This window comes from Hylaeus anthracinus, unplaced genomic scaffold, assembly GCF_026225885.1.
Source record: "Hylaeus anthracinus isolate JK02 unplaced genomic scaffold, UHH_iyHylAnth1.0_haploid 12002, whole genome shotgun sequence".
In the NCBI taxonomy this organism is placed as follows: domain Eukaryota; kingdom Metazoa; phylum Arthropoda; class Insecta; order Hymenoptera; family Colletidae; genus Hylaeus; species Hylaeus anthracinus.
The window spans coordinates 15,132,299-15,152,414 of NW_026534349.1; the positions used below are offsets into that span (position 1 = coordinate 15,132,299).

The window sequence follows — 20,116 nt, forward strand, 5'->3', positions numbered from 1 at the left end:
TTGCCAACTACTTTTACTACGACTATACTACTATTAAAAGTGATGGTAGCGCGATGAATGACAATACTAACGTATGAGACGAGAAAAATAAAGAGACAAAAAATAATGCATCGCCGAAACTTATTATTATTCTTAAAAATTTCACTATGTTTTCCCTAAAATATTACATTTTTAACATCATTCGAAATGATTGGAAAAGATGTTTATTCGTGTGGCAGTATGTTAAAGGCACCATGTCTCATATTTTTTTACCAAGCGCGAGCCACGATATTGTAGTTCAAGTTTGCGTGTAATCAAGGCCATTGAAAAATTTGTTTAAAAATAGGTAGAGAAAAGTAATCGAACGTATCACTTTTCCATGTTAAAGGTGTTAAAACTGTTAGCGTTTCTTTTATTGTTAGTAACGTCATCTTACTCTGCATGCATTATTTGTACCAATTTGTTGTTACGCAACATAGTACTCAAAGTTCGAAAATAGCGATCGACAATAGAGCTGGCAGCATATTGATTCTTCCTTTCATTCCTTATTCTCTGATAACATGTATCGAATTCCCTACTAAACTTGTTTTGAATGACTATATATCCGTTGTCCTAATAAAACTAATAAAGATGAACTCCTGTAAATACTACTGTTTATTTTCATTGGCTTCATGATTATAATAGTAGTAATAGTAGCAATGATAATGTTGATGACGTGGACAACGATGATTATTATGATAATAGTCATAGTAACTATAATGAAATGATGATAGTTGTGGTAAATAGGTAGTAAATAGTAGCAGCGGCAGTACTAACGACGATGACGGTAATATAATATTATATGATATAGTATAGTAATACAATAGAAATAATAATAATAATAATAATGATGATGATTGATGACAACATTACAAACAAAATAATAATAATAATAATAATAATAATAATAATAATAATAATAATAATGATAGTAATATAATAATTATTTTAATGCTTGAACCGCAACGAAAGCAGAGAATATACAATCCTTTTTCTAGAACTTGTACGTTGCGACAGTGCTGCGACCTAGCGAAATATTACTACGCACAAAAAAAACCGAGTGCGTTTCGTATTCTTTTTCAAGCGATATCATATATTATTATACTTATAATTGATACTCTTTCCGAGCGTGGCTAGGTCATGATAATATATTCAGTAACTATAAACAATTGTTGCACTATTTATTTTTCACAAGCTTCGTCATGACCTCACATTATATCAATAAACGATTAATGTACACGAACTTTTTACTTGTCACACTGTATTAGGGACAACGTCATGAAGATCTATAAGACCACCGCATGGGTAATTTATAATTTCGATATACATAAAACAGTCTTCTTTATCGACATCCGTTTTCTTTTTTTTCCCCATATCAATGGTACTCTAGAAAATGTAGCGACGGTCGTGCAATATTTTTGTCGAACTACGTTTTTCCGAAAAAATCTGGCTTTTACATAATCGTATACCACAGACCGCCGTCGTGTCCATATACAGAAATACGAGTCTTGTGCACATTTATTATCTTCATATTCAATGTAATTAATTGTTAGGGGCGATCGATTAACACCGAGTAGCGATACGTTGTGCGTACCAGTCCAATCATTTGGCTCTCTCGATTCCGATTGCACGTTGAATTAAGCAACGCGTCGCAATTCCAACATTGCAATGTTGAAACAATCGGCAGAAACCTTTTCCTTAGGACGAAGCCACCAACCTGTTCCCGATGTATCGACCGTATTTATTTTATCGTGTATTAGTTTTTTTTTGTATTTTTTTTTCGACGTTCATTGCAGTATTGCAATTAGGTTTGCAATACTTTTTCGAACAAAAAAAGGAATGTTCGATACCGTGATTTGTTCGTTGAATTCATGAAACGCAACCTCGTCACAGTTAATTCAGAGAAGCATCGGTGTGTACAATGACAATATCACCTATTTTTCTTTCCTTTCATGCGCCATCATTAAATTATTCTAACTAGACATGGCCAAGTATCGATTACGACTCCGAAGTTCGCGAGCTTCGTTAAACTGGCAAATACAATATCATTTAGAGCATCGTCTTTTTCGTGTACGAGAACAAGTTAATCGTTATCATTTACCTTTCAATCGACGTCATGTCAGTGTGTGATCAAAAACTGTATTTTTCAAATGGTAGAACGAACGGTCTTTTTCACATTCACTCATTTTGTTGATTCACTTCTTCCTTATTGTCGTTATCTTGTGGATTTACGTTTGGTTTGGCGCTTCCTTGCTGAGCACCGGAACCATTGTCGTTGATTTTATCATTGTGGGAATCCGTTTTTTCACTGGTATCCATTTTGACGTTTCCTGAGAGAAACGATTAAGATAAGAAAACGCGTTTTAAATCGTTCGTTACTTTTTTAACGAGCGATAACGCGTGGAAAACAAACCTTGAGCAGAATAATAGTGCTGTTGTATCTTCATGTTACGTTGCTGCTGCTGTTGCTGATGCAAATTCGGTCTGTGACGATTAATTTGAGTTTGTTGCGGTTGTTGTTGTTGTTGCGACGGCATGCAGTTAGACTGCTGCTGAGTAGGATTGTTTGGATTTGGGCCTGGCGTGAACGGAACGACTGGTCTTTGAATCGGTGGCGGATATCGTTGTTGCGACGGTTGAATACCAGCGTGCGGTGGCATACCCATACCACGTACGTTTTGCTGTAAAACCTGTAATTTAGCTAATGCTAGTCTCGCAATAAGGTATTTTTGTACTTTAATTACATTACAAATATCGATTCTACCAAATTTAAATTACATTTCCTTCGACTGAATTTTTCGTTCTTTATTTCTTCGACTTAAGGTCGCAAATGAAAATTCTTCTGATGTAAATGTATACTATTCTGTAAGTACCAATAACAAGGAACATTTAATAACTCTGTGCTCGTGAAATCCAGTATTCGTTAATCGTTAGTGATGTTTTGATTAGGTGTAAGAGCGATACATACATAGTTACTGTAACTGCTTACCAGAGCAGATTGACTAACTCCCTGATACTGTTGATACTTGTGATGTTGCGTGGGACTTGGCTGTGGTTGCTGAGATGAGGATTGTTGTTTACAATTTCTCGACTTGGGAGATGGTATTTGAGGCGCTGCGACAAACGTTACGTATTATTCTACGTTCCGAACAAGATCTAGACGAAACACACCGAACTTACTGGAACTGAAAACTGATCCAAGGACGTCTTGCTGATTTCCCGACGGGCTCTTTAATTGTCTTTGCTGTTCCTGTGGTTGATGCTTGCTAAGAAAATTGGGTCCCGCGTTTGCCGGCCCCGGAAGGCCTCCCGTAGGATTGCGATATTGTTGAGCAGCCGCGGCAATTTGTAATCCAGAACTGCTTAGAAAGCCAGAACTGAAGTTTTGTAATCCAACAGGGGTAGCGTTCCCGGTTGCCAAACTTTGATTGTGTTGACCGAATCCCTGCAATCCGTAATGAGTGCCGGTCTGTTGTGTAGCACCTCCTGGCTGATAAAAACCTGTTTGCGAGCCGGGGAATACATCTGAAAATGTGATTAAATCGACGTACAAAACCATGGAACAAAAAGACAATTTACACGCTGTAAAAGATCGCGCGTGTCCAAGATTTGATACTTACCAGGTGGAGGTGCGGTATAATAACTATTGGCCGAGGCTTGGACATTTCGACCACGTCTCTGTACCAACTGGGAATTGCCCATGTAACTAACACTCACGTCCAGTACTTGATTAGGATCGTACTGTATGTACGTTAGCTAAAGAAAAAGAGGCCGTAGTAAATTATACAGTAAATTACACGATAATTTAATCAATTTTAATGATATCATCGAACATAGTTGATACATACGGAATTTGGTTGCGGAACAGATGGCGCCTGAAAATGTGGAGCTTTCGTTCCGATAGCACCGATAGGTTGTGAGGATGGCTTTACGCTTGCCGACATCAAAGAATTTGACGAGGAACTGATGAGAACTGTATTCGGATTGTTACTGAGCTGTTGGTTTTGTCCGAAAGGCGGAGCAGCAGCTGCGGTCTGCGAAAAATGAACGTTATTATATACGATACTATTATATATTATAGATTTTCGTGAAATAAAGAATACTAACGATGCGATACTGGGAAATATTGCTTTGATACATATCCGGGGTAGGTGCATTTGCCGCGTGTGGCGGCGGTGGTGCAGCTTGCTGCAAGTAGACGTTTTGCTGGCTGAACGAGCTTTGAAGAGATGGCGCGTATGGTGGATACTGCGTAAAAGGAGACCGGCTCTGATCCAACTGAAATGCTCCGTAAAGACCTCCTGCTTGTGCTGGTAGTTGACCAGATCCTGTATTAAATAACACGGCTGGCGGAGAGGGTATAGCAGACATGCTGCCGTACTGTGCTGCTTGAGAGCCGGGATATTGTGGAAATTCCTAAAACAAACAAAAATGCGGTTTAACTATGCTACAGCGATAACACAAACAATCGTATAATAAATATACGAAAACCTAGAAATATCCTTTTACAATAACTGCACCTGATAATTTATACGAGAGGGTTGTCCGGTGGAATTAAACGGAGGTGGGCTCAATGGTCCTTGATGACTAACAGGTGGGTGACCGATAGGACTTTGACCTGCTCCGATAGGACTTGGACCAGGAACAGTCGAACCAGATTGACCGCTACTGCTACCCGAAGATTGTTGCTGCGGCTTCACCTGCGGGGGAACCAGCTGCGCATCAGGCAAAGAGTCAGCATCTTCCCACAGGGGACATGGTGTTTCGTTATTTAGTTTTCTATTTACATCACTATCAACTGCCGTTTTAATTGATGCTGACCGAATGACGCATATTTCGAGAAACAATTTTGTCTTCGTTAAATCTTCTTTCAAACTCTGGTGAAAATAGTTAGGTTCATCGCTAACCGCGTAAGCTTAATAGAAAAAAAGAGAAACTAAAAAATAGCGAGGTCGAAAAAAAAGACTCTTACGTATAGGAAGGCTGTGATGATGATGATGATGATGATGATGATGATAAAAAAAAATAATAATAAAAAAACCAACAAGAACAACAACAACATCAACAACAACAACAACAACAACGGCGATGAAAGTGACGACAACGTATCGAAACGGTATCGAATGAAATCAATGACAATGCGACTATATACTAATACTCGTTTCATGAAGAGTCTTATAGAGAAAATGATTAGTCTTCTAGATGTGAAAAATTCGGGTTAACGATTCGCGTTAGCCACTTACCTTTCTGATTTTCACCATGGTAACTACTCGCGGGAATTTTCAAATACGGACAAGGAAAGTTTAAATCAGAGGGTATAACAAAATGAACAAATAAGAAAATATATCTCACTCGAATTTCTGTCGAATGCCGAGTCAATTTCTAGTGATGTAATAGCTTAGATATGCATGCATGATAATATGACAAGTAATGTTCGCGAAATGATTTCTCACCTTGCACACGTTCGTAGAAGTGGTTATTTCACTTTTCATGTTATTTTGATTGTACTGTTGATGAGGACTGTAACTATCGTCAACATCCGTACTTTCGAACGCCTGGGGGAAAGTATTACCGCTACTAACAACATTGCCATCTTCGTGTTCGACCACCGTTGGCATAGGCGTCGCATTTTCCCAAACTTTCTTTACCGATGCGATCTTTAAATTGAGCTCCGCAGTGGAGGGCGAAATAGTACTTTGGCCAGCAGCCATGTGCATGGAGCGTGTCATTCCTAAGCTTTTGCTCTTGTCATCCGTCAATTGCGACAGATCCGAATCGAAGGTGAAGTCCAATTTCATGTCGGCGTTATCTTCGTTTTTGTTAAAGGAGAGAGGCATCTGAATCGGTTCTTGACTCTTGTCTTTCATCAAATCGTTTGGTTTATTTGAAAACGCGACAGGGAGGCTTTGTTGTTGTTGCTGTTGTTGTTGTTGCTGCTGCTGCTGTTGCTGTTGCTGCATAGAGGTCGCGTTACCTTCCTCTTCCAAATCCGCGCGTTTTTCAACGCGCTGCTGTTGAGTTTTTATGTGATTCGGAAACTTGGTCTTCACCGCCAGGTCGGAAGGACCAGCCTTGGTAGTTTTCGAATAATTTGTGTTCTCGAAAATTAACGTTTGCACTGGAGGTGAAGAAACATCGGAAACAGAATTCTTTTCCACGAGCTGCTCTTTTAAACTCTTCCCGGATTTTTCACCGTTCGGTGAATTTCGTTGACTGCTATTTCCAGAATTTGCTTGCTCGTTTGCTTCGTGACTGTGATCATTTTGCGTAGACAAGCCTGGCATTAATTGAATGTCCGTAGGAACAGCCGATGGGGAATTCGATCGTAGCTGGCTCGTTGTAAACGGTTTATCCCAAGCATTAACGGATGGCGGAGGGGCAGGACCGCTCGACGAATCTTTGCCATAGCTGTTGTTCGAGGGGTTGACCTTGTTCGAATCGTTCGTCTCCGTTGGGCACATCTGCTGTTGTTGTTGTTGCTGCTTCGATAAACGCTGTCTCTGGAGTCTAGGAGGAAGTTTTTGACTTCTCTGAGCTCTGTCGTACTGTTTTTGCAACATATTTGCAGGTTGTAGAATCGATTGACTCAAGTGAGGTGGTATATTTTGCACCTGTTGCAAAGAAGTCGGTTGCGAGCCGTTCGCTTTCGATTTCGAACGATCGCGTTCTCTATCTTTTTCTTTCTCGCGTTTAATGGGCTTCGATTCTTCCTTTTGGCTATGTCTAGACTCCTTCACGTTTTTCTTCGAACGAACTTCTTGAAAACCATCCGAATCGACCTTATCTTCCGTAACAGTGGATCCATCCTCGGTACAATTATTCGTTTCTATTTCACATTCGATCGTCGTCTTCTTTTCTTTGATCTGTGACTTTTTGTTGATATCGTTGAGAGCTTGACTGACCAAATTCGGGTCGGTCAATTTAATTTCGTCTATACGATTTACCGTGCTTTCTTTTATCGTCGACTTGTTCAAAATCGTTGAATTATTTCCAGAAGTTTGACTTCTCGATCTTCCGTTCTGAACTTGAGCGGTTTGCATCAGCGGCGGAATGCTAGAAGAATGACTTTTCTGGTTGCTGAAATCCAAATTTTGCAAGTTTCGCTTTTCCGCGCCAGGTGCTCGAGACGTTGCATTGGAAGACTTTAAATTCTTTTCACGGTGTTCACGATTATTTCCGGTCTGCTCGTTCCTCCGAGAATGTATGTTCGATCCGAGAGCGTTCAAACTGCTACCCGAACCTACGCGCCCAGCAAACTGTTTGGTGCGACTGCTACGAGACTCTTTGTGGTCTTCCACGTGTTCTTCGCTGTTCTCCGACGTGGTTTCCCAATCTTCGTTTCCTACGTCCGAAGAGGTTTGTTTCAACACGTTGCTGCTACTCCCGCGATAACGTGGTTCGCGATTGTCTCTACCCTACAAATACAGAACGAGTTTACACATAAATCGATCGAATCCGTTGAATAATGAATGCGATGGAATGAAAAGTACTGGGTCGCGTTTCTTTGACAGGGAATGATCTTTCGGAATCTGGGTTATCGATATGCAAGCATTTATTTTATCGTTGACTTTTATGTTTAGATCTATCGCAATATCCGTGTTATATTTACACCGGCCAGAATTTCAAGACTTACCCTTCTGCTACCGCTGCGAGTTCTCTTCGAGCGCGATTCTTCTTTACGGACTTGTACCTTTTGAGAAGTAACGTTATTGCTCGCGTGATTAACGTCTTGCTGCTTGTTGCAAGGTTGTTGGGTCTGTTGAGACTGCTGGGAGGACTGTTGAGTCGGGGACTTGGCACGTTTCCCGGTTATTCCAGCGGTGAGTGCCTGTTGCTTCGCTATAATTTTATCGTCGGTAGACTCGACCTGCGAGGACACCAGGGAATTCGATTCCTTTTCCGGAGTAGGTGTCGGCGGATTCTGTCGCGTGGGATTTGGTTTTTCATCGGAACTGCGTTCGGATGAGAAAGGGCTCTTACTGGACGGTGGTCCGTATCCTTCCATACGGCTGCCGGTACTGGTCGCGCTTCGAATTCGAAAACTGCCTCGACCACGACGAGAAGGTTCGCCCGATGGGGCAAATCCTTCGCGGCTGGATTTGCTGTCGTAAGCTCGCTTCTCGCTACGTTGCGACTGAGAATAATCGGCTCGTTTCTCGTCTCTGCCGGATACCTCGCGATTACGTTCCTCTTTTTCAGCCTTCTGGCTTGGTTTCGGCGACCTGACCGATTTCTTCTCTTCCTTGCCAGATTCGGTGGAACAAGATACCTCGTCGGCGCTATTTTCCGAATCGGTATGTCTATACGAACCGCTTCTAGCCGATGCTGGTCTGCCAGCAGTCCTAGAGCCACCTCTTCGTCCTCTCGTCTCCGAACCACGCCAACCTCGAGTGTACACGCTACAAGTACTTCCCCACTGGCGCCCTCCACGAGAATCACGGCCTCTAGAATTCGATCCTCCGCTGCTAGTTCGATTTCGAATACTTTTCTCTCGCTTCTCTTCTTTCGCCAGTTGCTCCGTCGCGTCTTCGTTCATAGTATCCTCCCTTTTGTCCAGGCTTAACTTGTCGAAACTCTGTTTTAAATCGTCCGCGTCCTTCTCGTTTTTCATAGGCTCTAATGTTTTTTCTTCTTCTTTCTCGAACGTCGGAGAAACAGCATCGGCCCATGCTTTCGGTGAATTGTCACCCCTTTCCATTGTTCTATTATTATCGTTTGCTCGTTCGGCTTTTCTGCTCCAAATATCCGGTTCTTTCTTAGTTTCCGCGGAAGGCTCCTTTACCTGATCCTTCTTATCTTGTTCGGAACTAGCTCGTTTTAATTGAGTTAAATTACGTTTTTCACTTTTCAATTCGTCCGCCTCGATTCTCTCTTTCGTCACGGGTCCGAGAGGCTGTCTCCTATCCCTTTCTCGTTCTCGTTCCCGGGTATCCTCGTGATACGTATCACGCTTATTTTCTTCGTAGTCGGCAACTTCGTTCACCCATGAACTGCAATCGCGCAACTTGTGCGAATCATCTTCGCGTAGAGACGTCTTCGATTCGCGAGAAGCACGACTGTCGCGAGAGTCTGGTCTTTGTGGACGTTCGTTACGTTCCATTCGGTCTTCTCGTTGAGTATCGCGACGATTATCGATCGATCTGTCTTGTATGACACGTTCCTCGCGCCACTCCGTACTTTCCGATCTTTCTCTCTGATCGCGGTCTCGTTCACGCTCACGCTCGCGATCACGATCTCGTTCGCGGTCGCGGTCACGTTCCCGTTCCCTTTCCCGTTCCCGTTCCCGTTCCCGTTCACGCTCACGTTCACGATCATCGAAAGAGTCCTACGAACAGACACAGATTTTAGATTAAAATACATGGATGCGTGAATTGCTATTAAAAGATAACGTCGAAAAATAATTGTATCTAGCGTTAAATGAAAAAAAAAAAAAAAAAAAAAAAAAAACAAAAAAAAGAAAAGAGAAGAGAAAAAAAACACTTTTCTATACAAGTGTTAAAAATACACATTTTTCGACATTGTTCTTCAATTTATAGATCAACGATACAAAATGATCGATACCTTCAAATAATTGTCGTACTCCTTCTTAACTTTGTTATCCCTTTCTCTGTTTTCCCTCGCGTCTCGGTTATCCCTACTCGCTCGACTATCGCGAACATCTCGACTTTCTCTGACCTCTCTCGATTCTAGATTGTCCTTTGAGTCTCGATCTTTATCATCGAAATATCTTTCACGCTCCCAGGAATCGCGAGAATGCCCATCCTCGTAGTCATGTTCTCTATAGTTGCGGATAAAGTCGTCGTAAGGTCGTCGGCCATCATAAGGTCGATGCGAGGAGTGACGATATCGATCGTCTCGGAGAAGCGGTCCACGATAATCTCGAGACGGAGGTCGATCGTCGTCCATGGAAGTAGAAATATCGGAATCTGTTCTACTCCGACGTTGCGACGGGGCACCGCTATGCGACGGTTTCAAGCTGTTGTCTACTAATACAAGTTTTATTGAATACGTGACAAGTGTTACTCGCAATAATAACGATTATCATCGCAATTAGTCCAACTAAGTATATTCAAAGCTACTTACTTAAGGAGTTATGACTATGAGGCCATCTACCAGGTTCGTATTGCTGGGAGAATGAGACAGATTGGGCTGACGACCTTTCGGTGTTAGGCGAAATACGATTGAAACCAGCATTGCCTCTCTCCGCTTGTTGTTTTTGAAAACGTGGCGGTAAATTGTTTTGAAAATGACGCGAGAACCCTAAATGTTCGCGATCCCTTGTGTCTCTTTGATCACGATCCCGATCCCGATCCCGATCGCGATCGCGATCACGTTCGCGTTCACGATCGCGGTCACGGTCGCGATCGCGTTCCCTTTCGCGCTCGTTACGCGCTGTATTATCTTGTCTCATAAAATTCTGCCGGTCGCTTTGTCGGAAATCTGACATTAGCTGATCGCGAGAGTCTCTGCCATACTTAGAACCGTCTCTATTTTCGCGCGAGTCGCGAACCAAAGACTTTTCGTCTTTACCCTCGGAAGATACAGTGCAAGATCGTTCTCGTTCTCTATTCTCCCTTTCGCGCTCCCATTCGGGAACCGGAATCGGAACAGGTGGAACACTTATCAAACCTTTCGGTTCGTTTGATTGCCCACGTTCCTCTTCTTTATACTTGGCGTGTTTCTCTTTTAACTTGTGCTGCATATCCTGCAGTTTCTTAGCTGCGGCTTGCCTACTCGATTCCTCGAACATTTTTTCTACCTCCTCTTTGCGTTGTTGGGCACGCTCGGCAACAGACGCAACCTCCACTCTTACTACTCTGCGTCTCTCGTTCCATCCTTCATCGTCTTCCACGCCTGTTTTCAAGGTAAACAAGCGACCAGTAAATATACAAATGTAGTATATGAATATACATATATAATGTAGCGCATACAGGGTACTTAATCTTTTGGTGGTAAATATTTTAAGAGATAGCTTGAGAACAAAGGTATTGTAAAAACACACTTCAAGACTTTTTGATAAATATCCGATTAAGAAGGTATAGAACTTTAAAAAACGATATATAAGTATCCAGTAAATGTATTATATTAAGATATTCTTACCTCTCAAAGAATGCACCGAGTGTAGTTGCGACTGACCGCTGTAATTGCCAGAGCCATTTGATCCACGGTAATCGCGAGGTAAAGAGCTTTGAGTCCATGGCCGATGAGTCGGTTGATCTCGTGATTCTTTGGAATCTCGATTATCATGATTATCACGGTTATCCCCCCTAGTTTTATCTCTATCTTCTGGTAAATTTTCTTCGTTTTTCTCTTCTTTACTATCTTTCCTTTCATCTTTCTTAGATGGTTCGAGATCGCCTTCGTCGTCGCTAAACGTAAGCTTTTTATTATAATCGATGTCATCGTGTGCCGCCCAACCGGCGTCGCGAGAAATGTCGTCCATTCGTGTAAGATCCTCTTCTTTGATAATTGGTCGGGTAATAATTTCTTCTTCCGGAACGCGGTCGCGTTCCTGTTGACGGGAAGGCGGAGGAGGGAATCGTTCCGAGGAATAATTAACTCGCGGTCTAGCGGCCGTAGCGGGACCAGTGTTCGCTGGAAACTGCGAAGGCAACCCACCAGAAAAGTTTCCTCGATACATCTAAATTTGTTCGAAAACGTTGAAAAAAAAAAAAAAAAAAAAAACAGATGCTCATGTCTAGTCGTTCAAAATACAAATAAAACTGATAATAGAACTCACGAATGGAGGAATAAGTCCTCTGTAGTGATGTAGATTTTGACCAACTTGCTGAGAACCAGAATTCAAAGCATTCTGATTATTCGAAGCATTATGAGGGCCTCCCTGGGCCATAGCCATGTTGGGAGATTGGGCCAAGTTCTGTCGTCCGCCGCCAGACATGTCGGCATGTCCTCCCGGTGCAGCAATGTTCAACGGGGGGGCCTGGACCCCTGAAGTGGTCCCACTTCCGGGACCAGCAGTTCCTAATCCTGCACCACTGGGTGTACGACTTCCACCTTGTATCCAACTTCCTTCTGCTAATAAATAAGTCGGTGATACCTCAGTTCGCGTTACTATGAAGTTTACGTATACATGCATACATAGACGCATGTAATAAAAAAGAATAGTATGCGCTTTCGAATTAACGCTTACTTTGTGGTCTTAAACTTGGCCCGGGTCCGTACTGCGCACTTATTTCTCGATTTGTCGATTGCTGTTGTTGCATATGTGGTTGACCTCCTGACGCAGCGCCTAATCGTTGATAAGCAAAACAATAAGACGAATGACTTTTTACACAATATTACTATAATCCTTTGTTTTCTTTTCGCCTTTTTATTATATTCGATTAATAAATGATACACAAATATAATATATATATATATATTACATGGGTATTACATACCATCCGGTCCGGATCTGGTCATTATCGCACTCCATGTTTTGTTGTTTGCATCGGAAGAATACGAAGGCTGAGAAATGTTTTGTTGTCCTGGGAGTAAAGGATGCAGCGATGTTGTTACGGCAGTTCCCGCTACACATTGCGCGGATGAAGAATTTGACTGTTGATAAAACGATTAAATTCATTATTAAGACTCCTTAATCGTTAAAAAAATACATGGATTATGCAAGCGAGGGTAAAAGCTGCAAGCATAAGTATCGTCTGTCGTATATTAGACGTTGTATTAAAAATTGCTCGCAGCTTTGAACATATACAATTAGAAAATTTACAGTAGCTGTATCCGATGAAGTTATAGCAGTTGTAGTTGTAGCAGTAGTAGTTGTCGCTGTCGAATCTTTGGTAGTAGCCCAGCCACTCCCTCCGCTTGGTACAAGGCTGACAGCTGGGTCGTTACTACTATGTTCGCTTTTCAGACTAGGCAGATTAGCAGGAGGTCGTCGTGCCGAAGGCACCTTTCCAAGACTTTGCATTCCATGTTTGCGCGGTAATGTATTTTTCTGTTGATGTTGTTCCAAAGATTCTCCCTGTAACCATAATAAATCAGATAACGCTTTCAATTGTCTTGTTTTTTAATCGAGAAAATGTTTGCATCGATAATCAAATATAAATAAATACAAATTACAAAAGTGAAGAAATCTAAGGCTAAAATGAAGGATAAACCGAACTACTCGACCAACTTACCCTATACTCCCGATACAAGCTATTGATATCTAATGATTGGAACTTGGATTTTCCTTTCTCCCCCTTCGACACAAGCCCTGGCAGAGTAGACATGCTGTCTGCAGGCAACCATTTAGTACCAATCAGACCCAAAGAACGAACCCTTTGTCTGAAATCATAATATATTTTTTTTCTTTCTTGAGTCTGTATTTATTTAATTAGTAAAAAACACAAAATATATACGTTTTGTCTAGCCATAGTAATACAGGTAACACAAAACGATATTTTCCAGGTACTTAATTTAAAAAATAAAATACAAAAAACTGAATTGTCCATCTTTCGATCTACCTTGTGTCACGGTTTAATAACTATCAGAACCTTTTCTTAAACAACACAGAGCTCATAACTTTTTATAGTACGTATAGAAGAGAACATTTATAAACACGCAAAAGTAAATAATAATCGTATTTATAACATGAAAATCGTATACGTATACAGGCGAGACTAGACGAGACGCGCTCGCGCGCACACGCACGCAACAAAAGCACCGACAGCTCAAGTATGCAACTAAAATCTGGTGAAAACTGGTATAATTATCGACGAAAAAACGAGAAATAACGGTTGTTAAATAGGTAAAAATCATGTAAAAATGAAATCGTCGAACGTAAATGTTACAGTAGCAACGAAAATTGGCGAAAACAATTACACGAAACTTGAGAGTAACGCTTACATACGACGAACTATACAACAAGAAGGTTGACAAGAACGTTCGATGCGGAAAGCGACCGAGCGAGAGAGCGAGAGAAGCGGGAGCAAGAAAGAAAAAGAGAGACAGGGTCGGGGATAGCTTTGTTATGTTGAAAAAATGAAAAAGAGAAACGTAGGCGAAAAGAAAATAACGAAAGGTTCCGAAAGTGTAGGGAAAAGAAAATGGGGAAAAGGTAATCGGTCGAAAAGAAGAGAAACAGTTGGAGCGTAACGTTCCGACCCAACCCCTCGATCGCGATGTCAAAGTCACGAAAATTCAAAACAAAAAGATTCGCGTCGACACAGTCGAAAAATCTGCTTAACCATCAACGATTCGCGGAACAGACAGCTTCGAAATTATAGAAACAACGCGATGAGCGAGCTGATTCGTGAAAAAGCATCCGCGACTGAATGCTCGCAGGACGAAGTTGTATAGCAAGGTTTCCACGTAGAAAAAAAGATTTGGACAAGGAAGCGTATCAAGGAAATAACGACTTACCTTGGTCCGTCCAAATGGGTTTTTAATTCACAAAAGGGTTAATTCCCAGTTAAACTAATTAATGTTCGGATCGCCGCGGATTACAATTGTTACAAGTGTACCGCGCCTGCGAGACACAGATACTTCTTTTCCACAATTCGTCCAAGATGGCGAATGCGCGACTTTCGGCTCTTCTTCCGCGATCAATACAATTACGTCATACAACCAAAGAGAGCCGTTTGCACAGACGCGCCACTCGTCTGGATTTTCTTGTCACTCCGTTTAGATGAGTTTCCCGTTCAGCTTTTTCCCCTCTTATTGTACAAAATATAATATTATTTTCAACTTAAACGACCTTAAATGCGCTTTTTACGAGTTAAACTTATACCACGATACTCGATATGTTTTTTTTACCTAACCGTTACTTATGACGAGAAACGAGCGGAACCACATTCAACAGAAATAAGTGGCGCTGCTTTGATGATTCCTTACCGCTTCGAACCAAAGTCAAATTGATTACAAATACTTTGCTGACGCCTGAATATTACGCCCCATACTTTATTACGCGCGATTCAAATCTCCTCTGTTTTCTTTATTTCTATGTATGCTGTATTTTACGTATATCGTTTCTTTTAAATTTCTTCCAAGAAAATATATGAAGGAATTTCTGAATTGTTTGGGACTAATACACACATTTGATTTCGTTGGTAATTCTATGATATTCAAAATGGCCGACAATATATGTATATCAATCAGTATGTTGCACATGAACGAATATTAAAGTTTTTAATTGATCGGCACGGAATTATGCATCAGACAATGAATTAAGAACGTAAGGGATATTGATAAAAATAAATAACCGTTTTTAATTTAAATAAACTGATACGATTCTACTGAAAATGGTGCATAAATAAATACTAGTTTTATTTGTTATGTTGGGAATGTTTGTATAGGTTTCATACTATTCTATCAAAAATGTGATTGTTTTTCATTTTCAGAGCGTAACTTTGCATACCGACGTCGGAGACATAAAGATAGAATTATTTTGCGAATTGTGTCCGAAAACGTGCGAGGTAACACTTTTTATCTAATTTTTCATAGTACAGATTTATTTAGTATGTTAACTGTAAAATCGTTTATTTTGCAGAATTTTCTAGCTTTGTGCGCTAGTAATTATTATGATGGTTGCTTATTTCACCGAAATATAAAAGGATTTATTGTGCAAACTGGAGATCCCACGCAAAGTGGTAAAGGTGGATCTTCGATATGGAATCGTAAATTTGAAGACGAGTTCAAGGAAGAATTGAAACATAATGCTAGAGGTCTTGTATCAATGGCTAATAACGGTCCGAATACAAACGGTAGTCAATTTTTTATCACATATGGACCCCAACCACATTTAGATCTGAAATATACTTTATTTGGAAAGTAAGCATTCGAATCTTATGATTTACTCTAATATCTAAAGTAATAATTTTAGAAATACTTGAAAAGATTTTTAATTTCAGGGTAATAGACGGCTTAGAAACTCTTGAACAATTAGAAAAATTACCTGTAAATCCAAAAAATTACAAACCGCTTAATGAAACTCGCATAAACAACGTAACTATACATGCTAATCCTTTGGCAGGGTAGTAGATGGTAATAAATTATAACTAAAGATTTCGTTAAATCTTTGGGAATTACGAATTATTTTCATTTTCGTATATTCCCATAAGCCTTTTGTTTCGAGGGTCGAATGGACTACGAAGATAAATATCGGCTGCGTGTCGTTCTCCCATTACTTCAATTTCGTAGCTACCAGTTTCCAGGAATTTCCGTGTCACATTTTCTCCATTTGGATGTTTGATATATCTATTGTTGAAGAATGACAAAGACTTGTAACTGCATTTACATAAATAACTCTATTTTCTTTTATATAATTTTTTATTTACCCATGCCCGATAAAATTTCCATAGCTATATCCTCGTTCTGCTCTTCGTAAGTAGCCAACGAGAGAATTATCTCTGTATATAGCTTCTAAACCCCACATCGGAACAGAGTCGCTAAAAAAAAGAGCAATTATACTATGTAAACACTAGGCATGATAATTGTAAATATTTCTTAACGCACACCTAGTTAGATGGACTTGGACCAGCCTTTTTTTAATTCCATTTTGTCGCGATCGATCGACTGTCAATTTTCCAAGATATCGACCAGTATCGCGACAACTAAAAGCTAATCCAGCTTCCACTGGATTATCATCCGGTCTAAGATCCGAGCCCCACAGGTGATAACCTGTTGGGATCAAATATATTATTGATATTTGACGAATAATACCAATGATTTATATACCTTTTTCACAACTAAGACTGTACATCGCTCTGTATCCAGCAAGTTTTATGTTGTATGGTTTGCCGCAATCCATTAAAGCTGTATAGACTTTTTGACAGGATGATTTTGGAATGTGCAACTCAAAACCAAGTTCGCCAACAAAACTAAGTCTAATCAAGCGCACTACTTCGTTCTTAATTTTGACTAATTTTGTAGTTGACAATTCGAGGCTTTTATCCGAGAGGTCACCTTCTATCAGTGCTTCCAATACCTTTCGACTGTATTGTAAATCGTGTTTTATAAATCACCGAATAAAAAGCTCACGCGATGTAAGTACGTACAGTATGATACCTATTAGGTCCTTGTACAGACAGTAGCCCGATTTGTTCGGTAACATCGTGTAGCGATGCTTCGAATTTATTTTCCTCTATAACTTTGCTCATATGAGCCCAAGTATGATATGCTGATGAACCACTTGAAACTATAATATCATTCGAAATAAACATGAAAACATCGTAAGTCCGATGACTTTGTACAAACTGCGATAGCGTAGTAAAACATACCGATATAGAATGCTTTCTCTTTAAATATTGGATTTACGATTTCGCTAGAACCTGGTTCCATAACTGTAACCGTGCAATCCATTTCTACTCCTCCAGCATGATTAAGCATGCACGTGTAAACTGTTTTGTTGAAATCACAATTTGTGTTTGCTGTAAACAAGTAATCTGCAACTTTTTGTGCATCTGGTCCGCACAGATAGAATTTTCCAAGATAGGACATGTTAAATACAGCAACGTTTCTGCGACAGGCGAGAGCTTCTTCTCGAATCTGTTGGGAATATACGAGTTCTTTGGTAACAATGTCCAGTACATTTTAATATCGAGAACTTACTATTTTATCGTATGGTGAAAGATGAAAACTGTATTCTTTTTCCAATACTGTACGATATTCATAATTTTCATTTTTCGGTTTATTATAGTATCCACCGTAATCATATGGTATAATCTTTAATTTCTTATTTAAATAAAACCATCCAGGTCGCTCCCAACCTTGGCGTTCTTCCATAACAGCACCCTCTTCGATAAGTAACTGCAACGCGTAATTTGTTGCGTAACGATTAGTTTTTAGATACGATGGGTACGTAAAATATTTTTGTAAAATGTATAAATTTTTACATCGTGAAAAGGATCCGTTTTAAGATTCCTGCCACTTAATGGCTCGTCATGCGGAAATACAATGTTGTAATTTTTCGCGTACGCCTCGTGAGCCCTTTCGTTCATCCAAATCATATTGTTTCTTTGCTCTGGAATAAATCTACGAAATAACAGATAAAGCGTACCATTTTTTAGCTATTAATATAGAAAAACTGCTAATGATTTTTAACCTTCTGATATCATAGTTGAACATGTAACTATCTGGTCGGCCATTGATTATCCAACGTACAATTTGTTCTCCGCATCCACCTCCTAACATCATTCCAGCACTGTTATAAGCACAAGAATAAAACAATCCAGAACAGCGGGGATCCTCACCTTTAACGTGCAATCCAAGTTGAATATAATATAGAATTACAAGAAGAAACAATTTTTTTTACGTCATCTTAAATTCGCACCCATAATTGGTTTATGATCAGGCGTGAAACTTTCTGGGCCGCATACCGTACTTTTTATTCCAGTTGTTGATAATTTAGGAATCAATTGGATCATCGAATCTAGGTGTGCATTGAATGTATTCCAATTTAACTCGTACAAGCGGAACGAGAAGTTTGCAGGCGCCTTATGTACAAACATAGAGTACATTGATAATAATTAACACGTGTGAAAATCAGCAAGAAATTTGCTACGTATCTGCTAAACCTGATTCAATGTAAACTTACGGATGGTAGTATAATAGGATTCTGTTCGTAACCACCTATAGCTATCGAGGTACCCTGAATTCGAAAGTATACACTGATATCTGCATCCCTAATGTTTGGAAGATTCTGAACTCCTTCTATTGGTTCCGTAACAATATAAGCATGTTTAATCGGTGTTAAAGGAATATCCATTTCAACCGTATTGGCAACATCTTTGGACCAAGCTCCAGCAGCATTAAGAACAACATCTGTTTTTATAATTCCATACGGTGTTTCGACACCGTAAACTTTTTTCTTATTTAAGACGGTGTCCTTTACGAGTAACTTTGTTACAGGACAATCTTCGATTATCTAAACGATAAAAATAGCTTCTTGTTTCTTTCTTAAATTATCGTCGTTATCGAGATGCGGAAAGTATAAACAAATTTCTACCTGGCAGCCATTATTTTTCGCTGACTTTACTAGAGCGTTTATTAACATACTCGGATCGACGCAACCATCTTCCGAACAGTAAATGGCACCTTGAAAAGCATTCTCATCTAAGATAGGAAATAATTTCTTTGCTTCTCTAGAGGAGATCAGTTCGGCGTCGATACCGAAAGCTTTGGAGCCGGTAATTAATCTTTTATATTCGGCTAATCGTTCCTATTATAAATTATACAGAATGGTTAATAGTGGCAGCAATATACATAAGAGGAAGTAACAGTAAGAGGAAACTGAATTTCACGAATATTCACATTCGAATGAGCGATGAGCAATCCACCGTTGTTTATCCACCCGGGATTGATACCAGTTTCATCTTCTAAAGAGTTTAAAATGCGTTTTGTAACATTCAGTAACTCCATTTCAACATCGTTAGGCCCGCGTATACTCCATATAAGACCTGCGGTGTGCCATGTAGTACCAGATATTAATTTTGATTTATCCAATAGAATGGCATTAACGCCACATTTTCCCAAGTGATAAAGAGCATTACAACCTGCGCTACCACCACCTGGAAATTGTATAAAGTTGCAATTTTACATTACGGACAAAATATTTTATGACTTCCTCAACTTACCTATTACAACAACATCCGCGTGTTCTGGTAGCTGTATCGTAGACGATGAATTTAATGTTCTTGCTCTTACTGATCTGATCGAATTGATGCTGATTTTATTTAACTAGAAACAATTTATCGAAAATTCTGTGAACGTTACCAAAATCAAAAGTAAAATTTGTAAATACCTCATGTTTTATTAGGTGAAACATGCTTCTGTTTTGGGGAAGACAACGCGTATTCACATCGTCCAAGTACCGCAAACGTACGTACACTTTGTCCAGTAGTACAGTTCTGCATATTTTATCGGTTCGACGTTTCTATTTTTTCAACATGCATTATCGAAACTACTGATTAATCTCCTATACTCTTTAACAATGTTTTTCTTACAATGATGTGTATTTGCATGCATAGCACTCGAGAAGCGATGCGCTTGAAATATTAGCTATGACCGATTAAACGTAAGAATATACGATAATGTCTTAAAAATGACTTGTTTTTTGTGTCTTGTGTCAACGACCGACATATCAGTGGATTATTTATTT

The 20,116-nt window shown here is 39.9% G+C and overlaps 3 protein-coding genes across 10 annotated transcripts; 1 reads left to right on the plus strand and 2 right to left on the minus strand.

Moving 5' to 3' along the window:
• Positions 1-103: 103 nt before the first annotated feature.
• LOC128892085 (protein PRRC2C) lies at positions 104-14,825 on the minus strand. 8 transcript variants are annotated; one of them, XR_008461004.1, is made up of 20 exons: positions 14,383-14,825; positions 13,158-13,305; positions 12,746-13,000; positions 12,420-12,576; positions 12,170-12,268; positions 11,759-12,054; positions 11,119-11,659; positions 10,102-10,872; positions 9,580-10,004; positions 7,652-9,343; positions 5,472-7,433; positions 4,539-4,733; positions 4,126-4,434; positions 3,867-4,052; positions 3,639-3,774; positions 3,199-3,543; positions 2,987-3,132; positions 2,432-2,708; positions 2,120-2,348; positions 104-2,048 (listed from the first exon to the last, which is right to left on the minus strand). XR_008461004.1 is itself a non-coding variant. In XM_054152188.1 (19 exons), exons 2-19 carry the CDS (start codon positions 13,248-13,250, stop codon positions 2,197-2,199), a joined length of 7,998 nt encoding a protein of 2,665 aa, XP_054008163.1. In that variant the 5' UTR covers positions 13,251-13,305; positions 14,383-14,825; the 3' UTR covers positions 104-2,196. The 8 variants fall into 8 exon arrangements, 7 of the variants coding, with proteins under 7 accessions (XP_054008163.1, XP_054008157.1, XP_054008159.1 ...); XM_054152188.1 differs by having other exon boundaries at positions 104-2,348; positions 11,119-11,620; XM_054152182.1 differs by having other exon boundaries at positions 104-2,348; positions 9,580-10,001.
• A 280-nt stretch (positions 14,826-15,105) lies between these two features.
• LOC128892088 (peptidyl-prolyl cis-trans isomerase-like 3) lies at positions 15,106-16,011 on the plus strand. The gene is made up of 4 exons (XM_054152190.1): positions 15,106-15,263; positions 15,360-15,434; positions 15,509-15,789; positions 15,870-16,011. Exons 1-4 carry the CDS (start codon positions 15,261-15,263, stop codon positions 15,994-15,996), a joined length of 486 nt encoding a protein of 161 aa, XP_054008165.1. The 5' UTR covers positions 15,106-15,260; the 3' UTR covers positions 15,997-16,011.
• LOC128892087 (sarcosine dehydrogenase, mitochondrial) lies at positions 15,845-19,965 on the minus strand. Its single transcript, XM_054152189.1, has 15 exons — positions 19,760-19,965; positions 19,593-19,695; positions 19,270-19,526; positions 18,965-19,177; positions 18,554-18,883; positions 18,290-18,452; positions 18,062-18,209; positions 17,853-17,991; positions 17,569-17,766; positions 17,238-17,505; positions 17,026-17,155; positions 16,696-16,952; positions 16,476-16,638; positions 16,296-16,406; positions 15,845-16,215 (listed from the first exon to the last, which is right to left on the minus strand). Exons 1-15 carry the CDS (start codon positions 19,781-19,783, stop codon positions 16,044-16,046), a joined length of 2,676 nt encoding a protein of 891 aa, XP_054008164.1. The 5' UTR covers positions 19,784-19,965; the 3' UTR covers positions 15,845-16,043.
• Between the last annotated feature and the right edge of the window lie 151 nt (positions 19,966-20,116).

Coding starts and splice junctions, on each gene's coding strand:
- LOC128892087 (XM_054152189.1), bottom strand. CDS start 19,783: ATGTTTCACCTAATAAAACATGAG. Junction 19,696..19,759: donor TTCACCTAATAAAACATGAG/GTATTTACAAAT, acceptor AATTGTTTCTAG/TTAAATAAAATCAGCATCAA. Junction 16,639..16,695: donor CAGTCTTAGTTGTGAAAAAG/GTATATAAATCA, acceptor TGATCCCAACAG/GTTATCACCTGTGGGGCTCG.
- LOC128892088 (XM_054152190.1), top strand. Junction 15,435..15,508: donor TGTGTCCGAAAACGTGCGAG/GTAACACTTTTT, acceptor TTTATTTTGCAG/AATTTTCTAGCTTTGTGCGC. Junction 15,790..15,869: donor AAATATACTTTATTTGGAAA/GTAAGCATTCGA, acceptor TTTTAATTTCAG/GGTAATAGACGGCTTAGAAA.
- LOC128892085 (XM_054152181.1), bottom strand. CDS start 13,250: ATGTCTACTCTGCCAGGGCTTGTGTCGAAGGGGGAGAAAGGAAAATCC. Junction 4,435..4,538: donor CCTCTCGTATAAATTATCAG/GTGCAGTTATTG, acceptor TGTTTGTTTTAG/GAATTTCCACAATATCCCGG. Junction 2,349..2,431: donor GCACTATTATTCTGCTCAAG/GTTTGTTTTCCA, acceptor CGTTTCTCTCAG/GAAACGTCAAAATGGATACC.